This window comes from Lycorma delicatula, chromosome 7 (genome assembly GCF_047948215.1).
Source record: "Lycorma delicatula isolate Av1 chromosome 7, ASM4794821v1, whole genome shotgun sequence".
Taxonomy (NCBI): Eukaryota; Metazoa; Arthropoda; class Insecta; order Hemiptera; family Fulgoridae; genus Lycorma; species Lycorma delicatula.
The window spans coordinates 59787360-59802411 of NC_134461.1; the positions used below are offsets into that span (position 1 = coordinate 59787360).

The following is a 15052-nucleotide window of genomic DNA, read 5'->3' on the forward strand; positions in this document are numbered from 1 at the left end:
CTACTTTGTTCTGAAATCGTTGCATAATTTCCACATTACTAGTACTAGCCGTTCTCCACAATTCTAAACCGTACGTCCAGATTGGGCGCAGGATAGTTTTAAATTACGATCTTGTTGGATAAATTAATATAATTTAAAATTTAAATTAAAAAAAAATCTGATGTGAACAATCACATGACTTCCTTATACGCCTATTAAATTACATATACACATTTTTTTAAAAATGAAAGTACATAAAATTTTATTTCATTAATGACTTCTGATATTTTTTCATATTTTTTTATATTTTTATTACTGAATTATTATTTATCGTAATTTTTTTTTTTACAATCAGGGGGTATAAATAATTATTAATAAATCAATATATTAAATTTTTTTTTTAAAATTTAAAAAAAGTAGATGTCGGATTCGAACCGATGTTTCCTTTGTAAGAAGCCTTTCCCTTGTAAGAACCAACTATTTCATTAGGCTATAACTCTGGAACCAATGAAAATAAGGACCACTTATGATACATCGTTGAAAATCTTTCATTGAGAGCTTATTACTGCAGTTAAGAAAAAACAAGTTGTCCTCACACAAGTTGACTTTTGGTCCAGTCGATTGCAATCAAAAGTGAAGGTGCACAACTAAATGTTACAACAATTTTAAATCCAAAATTTCAAAATTCTACGGCTAATCATTTTTGAGTTGTACGAGATACATACATACGTACGTACAGACGTCACGCCAGAACTTGTCAAAATGGATTCAGGGATAGTCAAAATAGATATTTCCGTTGAAATCTGTAAACCGAAACTTTTCGCAATCACAATAGTTCCTTTACTTTGTATAAAAAAGTAAACAACAATCGATTTTTTAATTTTTTTTTTTTAAATACATCTTTATATAAATTTTTTATATATTACAATTATTATTTCGGATTGAGAGTAGGTCACTTGTTCATGTTAAAAATAAACCTGAAAAATATTGATATGTTATAATTTTATGTGTTATTCAAATCAAAAACTATTTTCAATCAACAATATTATGACTATTATTAATCTTAATTTTTTTTTTTTTTTTTTTTTTTTTAAATCTAGCTAAAGTAACGGTAACGGTTGAGAAAATGATACAGAAAAACTATTAAATTAATATGCGGAATAAACAAATATCTACATTGCCTTAATCGGTTCATTGTTATAGTACAACAATGAACAATCGGTTCATTGTATAGTATTATATGTCACAAAATAAAATCTAGCTACCACTTTAGCGGTGATCTTGAACAAGAGCCATGAGGTAACTAAGTTTCCAATTTTTATACCATTAAAATCACATTGCCTGTATCCATGCTTGGTGTAGTTTTGGTTAGAAGAAGAGTGAGTGTGTAATTTATAGCCAGTAGTGCGCTTCTCAAATTATTAAATTTAATAAACTTTTGATTTGACACACACACACTTACTCACTCAATTACCAATGTATTTCAGCAGGGTAATAGTAGCTATTATTACAAAAACATCTTTTAGTAAATGTAAAAAAAATGCGTTACTAACGTATTATTAAAACAAGCGCACTTTCCTACTCTAGTAGGCGATTGTTTCAAGCTTGTATATTCCATACTTTCAATCAACTCATAGCTTGGCAACTAGTATCTTAAATAGTAACAGTACATTTGGTAGATTAAAATGTAGCCTCTATTGCAGAACTAATAGACCTACGTCTTGTTCAGAAGGATCAAAAATGTATTTTACTGTTTTTTTTTTTTTTTTAATATTTATAAGCTTATTCATTTTAATAACTGTAATAATAGTTGCAATTACTCTGAAAAATGCTGCAGTTGATCCCCCTCTCAACGCTCCATATTTAATTTTTGTTTGTTTTGCTAAATCTTCAGCACTTTCGATAGGAGAATCCATCCTTTCAACTGTTAAAAATGCAGCTAAATTAGCTGTATATGAAGAAATCATAATTAATGTAAAAAACCACCACATTCCTGCAACCATTCTTGTTGAAACAGCTCTGAAACAAAAAAAAATAGGGAATTTTTATGACATTTCAACAAAAAGTAAGTATCTTTCAATGTATATTTATACGTATATGAAATTAAAAAAAAAATATTTACTTATTCTTTTTCTATACAAATCATATGCTCAATAATAGTCGTAATTTTTATCCTTTTTTCCGTAAATGAGATTTCTTATTCTGAAATATAGTAATGACGAGAAAAATTTAAAAAAATGGATTCAAACTCTTCTACAGTTTGTAGTTTGTTCTTGATAAAGGATTTAGCTTAAAAATAATTTTGGTATCTTCTTTAATTCAAAGTAAAAACTAAATTGTACTACTAAAATTGGAATTCAATTGAATTAAAAGTAACCGTACGTCCAATATTTAGGATTTGAAACAGAATTTTGGACCATTACAGAGCTGCTTATCAGTAGTAATAAAAATAAATAATTCAACAACCATTAATTATATTAATATTTATTATTCACTTTATACTCGCTGTGGTTTCAAAGTTGAACATTATGTGTACAGTATATATTAATTGAGGAATACGTTTTCTTTCAGCACAAATTTGGCAATCAATATAAGCAAATGCGTTATTCTTTGTATTACTATTATCAGAGTCATATTAAAATGAAAACAAAAATGTAGATATTTGCTATAATATTCTGCTAAAAGGAACAATACCGCTAAGAACTCAGGATATTAAACTTTTATTACGTTACGGAGAAAGTCACAAGTGATTTGTCAATACTTTAACTTGATATTTCTTTAATGTCTTGTTTTTTATTTATTATTCATAGATTTTAAACTCAAAATTTTTATCATATACTAATATTCTTTTGTATTTGTTTTTATTATTTGGATCCTTATTTCTCTAGTTCTGATTTTGAGTATTAATTTTTTTTAAATATTTTACGTGTGGGTATGTGTGTGTGTGTATATATATATATATATATTAATCACATAAAATTATATATATATATATATATATAATTTTATGTATTCATCTGTCTCTGAATCAAAACAAGTAACTTCTAAATTACTAAATTTAATTAAAGTGGAGATAAAAGAAAGTTATATTCTTAAAAAAATGAGATGATATAAAAATTTCATTAACTAAAAGGTTAATTAATTTAACCTCCGAGTAAAAAGTAAAGACGCATCTCCATCACAGAGATCGGCAAATGATCATTCTTTAATGCTATGAACTTAAGGTTATTTATTGTAGTTTAATTTACTTGTTTAATTATGATTACTTGTCTAAATTAGCGTTGGGCTTGGGAACAAAAAAATTTATTTTTGTGTGTATTGCTTTACTTACAATCTCAGTTTCCTGAACGATAAAAGTATAACAACAAACTATACACTAAAATGAAACTAAATTCGTCGAAATAATGGAAAATTATTCGAAAATGTGCAAAAAACTGTTGAACGAAGACATTTAGTTTTAAAAGAAAATTATTACATAGAAATTGTAGTAAGATATTTTTATGCAAAATGTTAATTCATGAATAACAAACATATATATATATATAATTGTGTGCGCTGTGCGCTAATTTAATTACTTTAAAAAAAGTTTATATAGGTGTAAATTTATTTGTAAAGATATTAGTTACAATTTATAATATGTAGTGCAAACTAATAGAAAGATTGAAACTAGAATTTCGAGCAATGAGCTAGTTATAAATTTATGAAAGGCCAGAAAGTTAGCAAGTGTGACTAAAAATTACCTCAAATTGAGGCAATACTGAGCTCATAAAATTAGTTCATTAGACCGAGGGTTTTGAAAGTGTATTAAATAAATAGAAGTTATTTAGCGGGAAAATTTACTTTATCAATAATGATACGGAAATTAACTTGATGATTAATTATATGGAGTTAATATGTAAAATAGCTCTCCTTTTAGAATTTTACATTTATTAAAAATCTTATTGAACAAATTTTTAATCAGAAGAACATTTCAGTAACTTCCTTAATTTTTTTTTGTCAGGAAGGGATGTATTTTGACTAGTTCAAGGCTCATGCTCTGTCTCTGTTATTCTAATAAATTTTTTATTTTATCGAATATATGCATGAGTCATCTATTAGAACATGCAGAGTTGTAGATTTTAGTAGTTAAATGAAAAAGAAAAGGTAACCTTGTATTTTTGTTATGTCATATTAAAACACTGTTAAAATTTTCATTGTGGCTACTGATGATGATTATTTAATAATTGAAATTACCATCTACTTTTAGATTTTAAGTAAAAACTTTTAAATAGTTTTTTGAACTTATCTTCTTTTTCAATGTATTTCAATAACCATTTCACAAATCAATTTATTTATATGTTCCAGTGATTTAGTTTAAAAATATTAAGTTTCGAATATTGATATTCTGTATAATTTTCTTTATTAATAATAATATGTAGTTTTTAAAATTAATTTTCACTTTCAGATATTTAAAAAATCTAACCCTTAATACTAGAATATTTTTTAACAAGACTCAATATGAAAAATACATCATATTTATTTAAAAAAAAAAAATATTTTATAAATTTTGTATATAGTATTTTAAATATCTCATATAAATGATAGAATTAAAATGGTTTATCTGTACATTATATCTTTTTTTATTTAGGCCACTTATTTGTTTATATAATCTTTTTTATAGTTTTTGATATTAAAAAATATTTCTCAATTATCAAGGAAAGAATTAAATATCTCGAAAGAATTTTGAATTCAACTCAAATTGTTTTTCAATTTCTATTAAAATATTTAACCTATTAAATACTTCTATTATAAAAAATAATCATTAAACTAGAAAATGTGCAATATTCTTTTTTTTTAATGAAAACTATTCAGCTAGTTATTTTATTGTAAACTTCTTTATTCAAAAATAACAAAATGGTAAAAATAAAATATTGTGCGCTCTTATAAATAATAAAAAAAATTATAGTTTAAAAGATATTACCTATAACTACGTTAAATATGGTAAAAATAATTCTCATGTTGATTAATAACAAAATAAAATCAACTTATTTCAACATGCTAATATCATACAAGTCATGCATTATCAACATGCAATAGCAAACATTTAAAATTTAATAATTTTAAACACTGTTGCTTTTTCTTATAAATTAATAAAATGTATTAGCATGCTTATACGTAAAATAAAAAAAAACCACTGATAAGTTTACCAAAATACAACTCGTAAAACATTATATTATCATTCTATAAAATTTTATTTTTAATTATTAATGAAGTTTGTAATTATGCAAGTGCAGTCATGCATATACATACATTAAAATAAAATAGATTGGCAAATAAAAATGATAAATAAAATGGAAAAATGAAACAATTTAATGCTTGTCTTTAAAAGTAAGATGATTTTTATTCCTTTCATAATGGGAAAAATTTACAAACTACTTCATATTTTTAATTTTTTATAAGTACGTTAATATTATTTGTTAAACTGTGATCCATTTTTGATGTCGAAAACATCTAATTACATATTCAGCTTTAGAAAAAAAAACACAATATTTTTCTAACATTCTACAGTAATTATAAAAAAATATATATTAACACCATTTGTTTACTTGCTTTATCTTAAAAAAAAAATATTTTACTTCTTTGTCGTAATTAATTGAATAAAATTATTCTACTTAAGAATATATTTATTTTTTCCTTTAATACATCATTAAAAATTACCTTAAGTTGTAACTTAAAAATTTGTGGACCAATAAATTTATATTAAATAATATATTTGTTATTTTAGAATATTTATGATAAATAAATGTGAATATTATTATGTATCATACATTATCAATAATCAGCAGAAGGTAAATTATTGATTTATAAATCCGTTTTGAAGCCTGTTGGGGCTTACGGGCTTGAATTATGGAGTACAGCGTGCAACTCCAGTATTGACATACTTGAAGGCTACCAAACAAAAACATTGCGGAAAATGCTCAATATACCCTGGTACATCATCTCGATTCCCCCCCGAGGGGTGAAGATCCCACCTCGTAGCGTGTCCGGTCGCTACACCACTCCCTCCGTTCCTAACCAGTAGTGGCTTTAACGGAACCCTGGTACATCAGTAATAGCCTTATATATAATGATCTTAAGTTGCGAACCGCTCGGCAGGAAATCTCTCTGGTCAGCCTGTGGTATCAAAATCGGCAGCCGAATTATTTGGCGGTCGTAATTTATTAGATAATACGATCAGTGATTTTTCAAAATTGCTGAGGAACAATATTCTTGGTTTGCCTTATCGTTTCAATTAGGTGACTTTATGTTTTGGCCGTAAGGAATGCTCTTTTATTTCATTATTAAATCACAAGCCGCTGGTCTGTAGCAACTTAATGTTAGTTCAAATACATAATATTTACTTATTGTTCAATTATCTTGCTAAACAGATTGTAAAGTTGCTGTGTCGTTATAAAGAAAAAAAAAACTTTTAGACTAATATTAAAGAATATTACTGGATTTAATGCTTTGAAAAAAATCCATTGAATATTTGTTTAAAATATTTTTTAAAATAGAAACAATGTAAAAAGGACTATCTTGAAATTAAAGACAATTTTTTTATAATATATTATAAGAAAATTTAAAATTGAGAGTTGTATTTTTATCGAAATATCTTTTGGGTGATTCTGTTAAACGTCTCCTTATCCAAATCTAAAGTAGCTGTTCTGTTGACTCACTAGATTGGACAACTTCTCTCAAATTTTTATTATTCCCGGAAAACATTCCTTCAGCTTTTAAAACAAATGGAAGCCACTTCGAATGGAAAACATTTTTAGTATTATGAATTTAAAAAAAAATTGGCATAATTACTATTAAAAATTTGGCAGGGAATAAACTAATTATTTCTTTACGTGAGGTAAGAAAATTATCGCTGTAGCACAAAAAAGTTTAATTGAGATTTTTTTTTATCGATTTTCCTTCATCCTTAATAATAATAATAATAATAATAATAGTTTCGTAGTAATAGTTAAGAAATGTTTTAATTATATTCACATTTTTTTATTCAGTTATCAAATAAAACATATCAGTTTATTTTTTATTTGAAAAAAAGTACAATTCGTGAATGATACACCTACTTTTAAATCGGTAGATGATAAATGGGAATGGGAAAACATCCAAAGTAGATGAGGATATTAGAATAATTATTTTTAATAGGACTTATATTGAGAATATTTTTACACGTGTCGCATACTCGAAATAATCACTATGACATGTCTATAATCATAAGTCGAGTTAAAAAAATAGTCTTTAAAAATATATATTTCATTACTTTTTTTATTCATTTATTTCAGTAATGAAATGTGATCGACTAGGTTAAATTAAAAACTGATAACGAGGGTAAAATACAATTATCATTTACTGTTTTACAAATTCTTTTACTTTATTAAGAAGCGATTTTTTAAGCCTTAAAATCATCAGTAGATATTTAATATCCAAAATTTTAAGTAGTATAATTATATTTATACATCATACCATCATTTGTTTACAAAGACAAAGCTTTCAAGCACTATTATCTCATATTTACAAAAAGAATATGCAGCATTAGAAATGTATTCTGGTTTAAGTTTTGATATATTGGCTAGACTCTTTCTTCTTCAGAAGCATACTCTTAACACTAATACCATTACGTTTTACGATAACTGTATATATTATCATATTATCGTACGCATTTTATAAGGTCAGAAAAATTAATACAGGTTAAATTATTATTTTAAGATGATTTTTTATAGTTTGAGAATACGTCAACTGATTATCAAATTTTGATTAATCAAAAATGTTATATACATACCATATTTATTGATGATTTAATGGAATCTGAAACAGCTTTAGAATTTTTATTTCATACTACCTATTTCATTTTTTTTTATTTTTTTATTTAAAATTTTTACGTCTGTACTAAATATTTACTACTTTAAAAAAGTTTATAACAAAAAATAAATTAATTTCAATTAATAATGATTCTGCTTTCTGATACAAAAATATTAAACAAAGTTAAAATCAACTAAGAGTGGTAATTTTACTGCATTATTCACGTCGTTAAAAAATTGTATGGAACATCAATAATTGTCTATTAGAAAAATCGGATTAACTGCCATTAAAAACGGTATTGATTGCCTTAATAGAACGGGAGGTAGCATGTTTGCTTGCTACACCTCAAGTCCTCATTTGATTCCCGGCATAGATTTTGGAGAATGTATAATGGCTCAACCCTAATTATGAATATCATTAGTCATTAACGACGCTAATAATTGGTACAGCTTTAAAATAACAAATAAAGTTAAATGAATAACACACTTTCTAGAACACACCAACTGTTAGAAATTTAGCTTTTGAAATTTTTAATTTTAAAAATCTTTTCCAACACAGCTATAGGGTATATGTATACAGCTTTTAATATTAACAATTTTTCACTTTATTATACTGTATGTTAGTATTTATTTTCATAAATAATAAATTTAATAAGCATATATGATGTATTGAGGTGTTTTTATCGCTAAAAACATGTATAAACCTAAAGTTTTCTTATGTTATTCTATAATATAGTAATTAGCAATTTATAAATTCGTTTTATACAACTTTAACTTCATTTATTTAGTATTAATTTATGTTAAAACTCACTTGGGAGCAATATCCGAGCCCTGTTGCATCAGTGAACCAATGGTAAACCATAGAGAGTTGAGCAAGGAGAACTGGTTCTCTAACACATCTGGCTCATCATTGCATGGATGAGGGTTGTCCCATTCATATGGACTGAACCTGCGCACATACATATCACATACAAACATGCAACACTCCAAACAAATGCCTAATTTTTCTACCATTCAGCACAATCGCAATAATGGTACACTTTAAAATAATGTAATTTATAAATAATAGATATCTGACTTTATAAAAATATAATGATAAATGTTACGATTATTCATGAATAGTAAAAATAATAATAAATTCGGGCTCTCGCGGGCATAGTTTTTGATTTTTTTTTTTAAATTATATTTAACACGGGAAACTTTGAAAAGCAGTATTGATGAGAAAGAATTTTTGAATGTCTAGAAAATATAATAATACTGCTTCAAAATTTACACATTTGATTATGGATGAATATCTGAGATTTTTTCTGTATTTTCTGTATTTTTTCTGACTATGCAAAAAAAGTAGCACTTGAGGTTTTTATATTTTTCAACATTCCTTAAAATAACTGATGTAAAATTTACTGGAGTAATAGATTTTTCATAGATTATTAAACAAAAATTATCTTTGAAAAATCGTAGATAATTAACTATAGATAACATAACTATAGATAGATAAGTAGAGATAATTAACAAAGAAAGTGAATCGGTCATTTTCAATCAATAGTGTCTGTCATCTCCACAAGAATATCTACTTAAAATAATAGATAAAATTTTAATAATAAATTTTAAATATTTAATTTATCACATAACCCAATGAATTGGCCTAGTAATAAAACCGTCGTCACCAATCAGCTGTTTAATAATTGACTTTTGAAGTCGGAGGTTGTGAGATACAAATCTTAGTAAAGATAAATTACATTTATAAGAATTTGATTACTCTCACTTTTTCTATATAGCCTCCAGAACCACCGTCAGGTTTTACTTCAGAGGATGAATGAGGAAGATATGTATGAATGTAAATGAAGTGTAGTCTTGTGCAGTCTCAGGTCAATCATTCCTGAGATGTGTGGTTAATTGAAACCCAACCACGAAATAACACCGATATCCACAATTTAGTATTCAAATCAGTTTAAAAGTAACTGCCTTTACTAGGATTTCAACCTCAGAACTGTCTACTTGATAAATTAACTCGATATGACGAGTTAACCACAAGACCAGCCCAGTGCGCTAAGAATTTGAATACTAGACAGTGGATACCAGCGTACTTTGGTGATTGGGGTTTAATTAACGACAGATCTCGGAAATGATCGGGTTGAGTCTGTACAAGTCACATCCCATTTACATTAAATTATCACAAAGGTGTTTTCCAATTGCCTTCACGGATGACCTTGCCCTCGTAGAGTGGGCGGGGTCGGGAGAGGATGTGGCGAATATGGCCAACATGACAATACGGAGGGTCCAGGGCTGGATTCAGGGGAAAGGTTTGCACTTATCTCTTGAAAAGACGAAGTTCATCACCACGGCCGGTAGAAGGCCGCTGGCCTCCATTTCAATCAGAGTCGACGACAGACCTAACTTTGCTCATAGTCTTTCAAATATCTAAGAGTGTGGCTGGACAAACGAAGAACATCCTTAGTCCACGCCAAGGAACCGCAGCAAAAGCTAAACGACTGGTAAAGGCATTACAAAGGCTGCTTAGTAACTTGTCTGGTCCAAGACCATCCCGCAGTAGGATATATGCTCATGTAATAATCTCAGTACTCTTCTATGGAATCACGGTCTGGGATACTGCGCTGGAGAAGGACTCCTAACAGGCTCATCCTGAAAGGGTATCAACGGAGACTAGCCCATCAGGATCATTTCTGCCTATTCCTCAGTCTCAACAGAGGCTGACTTAGTTATTGCTAGAGTTCCACCTCTCCGTTAGTTGGTGGTGATGCGGTGTGACATCATTAGGTTAGGAAATAAAGTAACTGCTTGAACGGGTATAATATGAGAGTGGCAGAAGAGGTGGGATCTCTCATCAACAGGGCGTTTGACCCATTGCTTAATCAAACAGGTTGCACCATGGATTGACCGCAAATTTGGCCAACTCAATTTCTGGCTAACCCAGTTTTTAATGGGGTACGGGGTCTTCAGGTCAATTTTTTGGGGGGAGGAGGAGGGCTAACACTTACGAGTGCTTATATTGCGGAGACTATGACTCCTCTGAACACGTTGTGTTCAGGTTTCGATGGTGGATGGTCGAAAGAGGCAATTGCAAACAACTAACTAGACCCCTAGATGTACACACGATTGTACCTACAATCTTATCTGAAGTCGACAAATTCAGGGCTTTCAGAATATATAACAACAATACTACAGCACAAAGGCAGGGATGACGAGGTAGCGAGGGGATGATGGACAGCCTCTTGTGGAATCATCGTTCGTCCGGGCTTGCCGGAATGGGCGACGACGATGAGACACGAGGACTCCGTCGCACTCGAGCTGTTCATACCGAGACTCGGCTTGGGCACCCTCGGGAGACCCGGTTAGAGGCACGCAATTGTTACAACCAAGACCTGGTGTGGACTTCCTTTGTTGGATACTAACATTGGAGGAGTGAAGGCATCAAGACCGAGTCCCGGCCCCTAGAGTGGGGTTCAGGAACGACATACTCGGGTCTGGACCCCTTGCGTTATGGGTTAGAGGCAGGCACTGAAACGATCCGTAAGAGTGGACAATCCTCTTGGCTATACTTATGTTTCACGGTGAATCCAGCCCAGGGGGGTAGAGAAACAAGATAATAAAAAAATAAAAAAAACTATCTCATTTACATATCACGCTCATCTCATTGGTTCATAGGGTTGCTTGTTGTTCATAAGTTATACAAATGATAACGTACTCATTAGGAATAGATAAATATAAAAAATACTATAGATTTATCGCAAAAAAACTAAAAAAAAAAAAAATGTTATATGTATGTTTTTACTCTACCAGGAAAACAAAAAAAAAATCAATTTATTTTCAATCAGGTGAATTATTAATCAGGCAGGTATTGCCCAAGGTAACAATTATTTTTTTTTAAAAAAGAATTGCATTTCGAAATTCAGTTAAATTAAAATTAATACATATATATTGCTTTAATCATACATATATACCCTGTCTTATAATAACAGAATATTCTTCTTCAAAGGGTTTTCAATTTAAATGTTAATAAAAATATATAGCATATACATATTTTTTAAAAAAAAAATAAATAAAGGAAATTTTATGATGAAAGGAATTTTGATGATCTCACAATTTTTTTTTTTAAATTAATTTTCTTTTTTTATTAAATAATTCCTAAGAGATTTTTTTTAGTAAACAATTGAATTTAGAATTAATTAGCATTACAAATTCTCCTAATCAATAGAATAACTTCTTTGTAAAACAGTTTTTCCCTAATACATATATTTTTAAAATTATCAAGAAAAATATCTTGCTTACAAAAACAGTCGGTATTAAAAGAAATATAATTTTATAAATTAAAACATACTTTTAAAATAAAACTCTACCAATCACATATTTGTATAAAGCCAGATATCGGTTATTAGTAAATTACACGTCTTTATTTTTAATTTTTGTATCGATGAATTTCACTCTCTTACTTGGGTAAAAAGTCGCAGCTCTGTTGCATCAGTGAACCAATAGCGAACCATAAACAGTTGCAGAGAGAAAACTTGTTTTCCAAATGATCTGGATTTGGATTGCATGGGTGTGGATTGTGCCATTCATACGGGGTAAATCTGTCAACTCACACATATTTATTAAAAGGAATTTATTATTATATTAAATTAATTTTATTGTGTATCCTTTTCTATTATTATTATTTAATTTGTAAATATATATATATATATATGATATTTATAAATCATGATTTATTTCTTTAAAAACTCGAAAAAATAAATTGAAAATTATTAGTTACACGGAAATTGTTGAATATAGATCATTTCGCTCAGAGTTTTCTTTTAAAACTGTAAAATTAATATTTGTTATAAACCTGTTGAATTATAAATAACTTTTTTAAGGAAAAAGGATCAAGTCAACTTTGTTTCATCATTTATCATATTCTACTTTGTAATTTTACTTAGTTTATTTAAATACTCTATTAACTGTTTGGTTCATTGCAGATAAAATATATCTTTATTTCTGATACATTACATAATACATTTGATAAAAACAAAAGTAAATAAAAGAAGAAATGAAGGTTTATTTTACTGAACGAAGTTAATTTAAACTCTTTGTCTCTTACAATGAATTAATTAATATAAAGTCATACAACTAGAATATTCATATTCTAAATATAATTAACAATTAGTTTATATATGTATACTATTCACACTAAGAGGGAAATTTTACTAAGCGCAAGTATAGTGCGCTTGGTAACACTGCTAGAAAATTTTATCACTCTGATACAAGAGGCAAACCCCATTTAATATATTGTATAGTAAAGCAGGGACGTCTTTCAAACTTTCACAAACTGTCCCATTGCGATTTTATCATTGAAACTTTATTAAAACCGCAATCGACAAAATGATAAGTTTTTTAAGATGTTTACCAAGAAGTAACTTGACAAACAAATCCACGTTTTCCAATAAATTCACTTCGAAAACACTTTATAACATTTTTAAAAACTTCTGTACTAAAGTTTAAAATTTAGTGTTATTTTTCAGTATTGCTTTTTTTTTTAACTTTCAATTGATTTAGGAGCTCTTTACACCTGCCTAAATTACCTTATCTTTGTATTTATACAAAGTGTTTCTAAAATAGTGGGCTAGCTATACTTTTTCGGATTCCACTTGCAAAATTAAATAAAAAGTATCTTTAGGAAAGATGGCAATTTCTCTTTCCTTCTTCCCCTGTCCGCTATTTTGTAACTTTTATTAAAAAAATTTATTACTCTAGTTTAGCTGGAGGAATCAAATTAATATTTGGTAATATTTGGTCTTGTTAATAAAGTTTTAAAATTAAGAAAAAATCAGGACTTAAATATCTTCGCAAATTACAAATGGTTAACTATAAATATTAGTTTTATCAAAATTTATGTTATTGCTAAAATATTAAGCATTTTATTTATATAAAATGACTTTTTATTTTTTTAAATCGGGTAAAAAATAGCCGAGTTATGGCAGAAAATTGATGTAATTTTGTGTCTGTATTCATGTCCTCCACTTTACATTCAATTCGACTAAATATTAATTGTTTTAGTTTATTGTTAATTCTGGTATTGTAATTTAGTATCAAATTAAATAATAATTTTCTCACAATAAAATTTAATATTAAATAATAATAATAAAAAAAATGATATCAAATTTTTACTTTTGAATAATTTACACAGCGACTATTACTACTGATCATGGTAATAATGTAAAAATACAAGCACATTTATTAAAAATAAAACTATGTGAATTTAAAGTAATTTAAACTCATTGTTTACTTCTTTTTGTTTAACGTTCAGTGTCACTGGTTTATTTTTTAACTCTTGTTGTTTTATCATCATAGAGTAATCTTTTGCGGAAATGTGTCACATGCATAATAATAAAACTTTATTATCAAGACGCTTACCGAATATTAATGTGATTCCTCCAGCCAAACTAGAGATATAAATTTTTTTATAAAAATAACAAAATAGCGGACAAGGGGAGAACGAAGGAAAAATTACCATTTTTCCTAAGGCTATTTTTTATTTAGTTTACAGGTAGCATCCGGAAAAGTATAGTATCCCCCATTTTAGAAACAGCATTATATATGTATATATAGCTGTGTGTGTGTGTGTGTGTGCGCGCGCGCGCGCGCGTAGTTATATTCTATTTTATACATTAAATTTTCTCAATGGTTGTTTTTTTATTTTCGTATGATGTTTTCATTTCAGTGAAGGCCCTTTTACATCACCACCAACTATAGTAGTTTTTCACCGAATAAAAAACATTATTTTGAATGGGTTTTAAACGTAATGAACTTTTTTTCAAAATAGCAGCCAAAATTAGAAAACCTTTCATAATTACTTCATGATTATATAAGAGTTGTGCAAATTTTCTAACACTGTATAATAACCGATGCACACTAATTTTTAACTGATATTTATTTACATAAACTGTTTTTCGACATTGAAGAATTTCAAATATTACAAAAATCATCAAGTACTAACATCAGCGGCATTAGATTTAATATTTTGGTATATAAGTGGCTTCCACCAGAATTTAAATATAAAAATACGTAAAGGTTTTTCAGAGCTTATATAATTAAATATTAAATAAAAATTGAAAAATGTAATCGGTACAGCTAAGTTTTAAAAGAAAATTCATATTTACATATAACTATAGTTCTGTAGTTTTCAACATAGTTAAAAGTTTAAAAAAATTTGGCTTTTTTAACATAAACTTATGCCTTTAAGGATATTTAAC

The 15052-nt window shown here is 27.8% G+C and overlaps 1 protein-coding gene across 1 annotated transcript in view; it reads right to left on the minus strand.

Moving 5' to 3' along the window:
- The window catches only part of KaiR1D (Kainate-type ionotropic glutamate receptor subunit 1D), a 170526-nt gene that overhangs the window by 21735 nt on the left and 133739 nt on the right, over nucleotides 1–15052 (minus strand). Inside the window, exons 14-16 of the mRNA XM_075372008.1 lie at nucleotides 12257–12394; nucleotides 8617–8754; nucleotides 1800–1998 (exon numbers count right to left, since the gene is read on the minus strand). Of these exons, the coding sequence (XP_075228123.1) occupies nucleotides 1800–1998; nucleotides 8617–8754; nucleotides 12257–12394 (475 nt within the window). The remainder of the gene's footprint in view (nucleotides 1–1799; nucleotides 1999–8616; nucleotides 8755–12256; nucleotides 12395–15052) is intronic.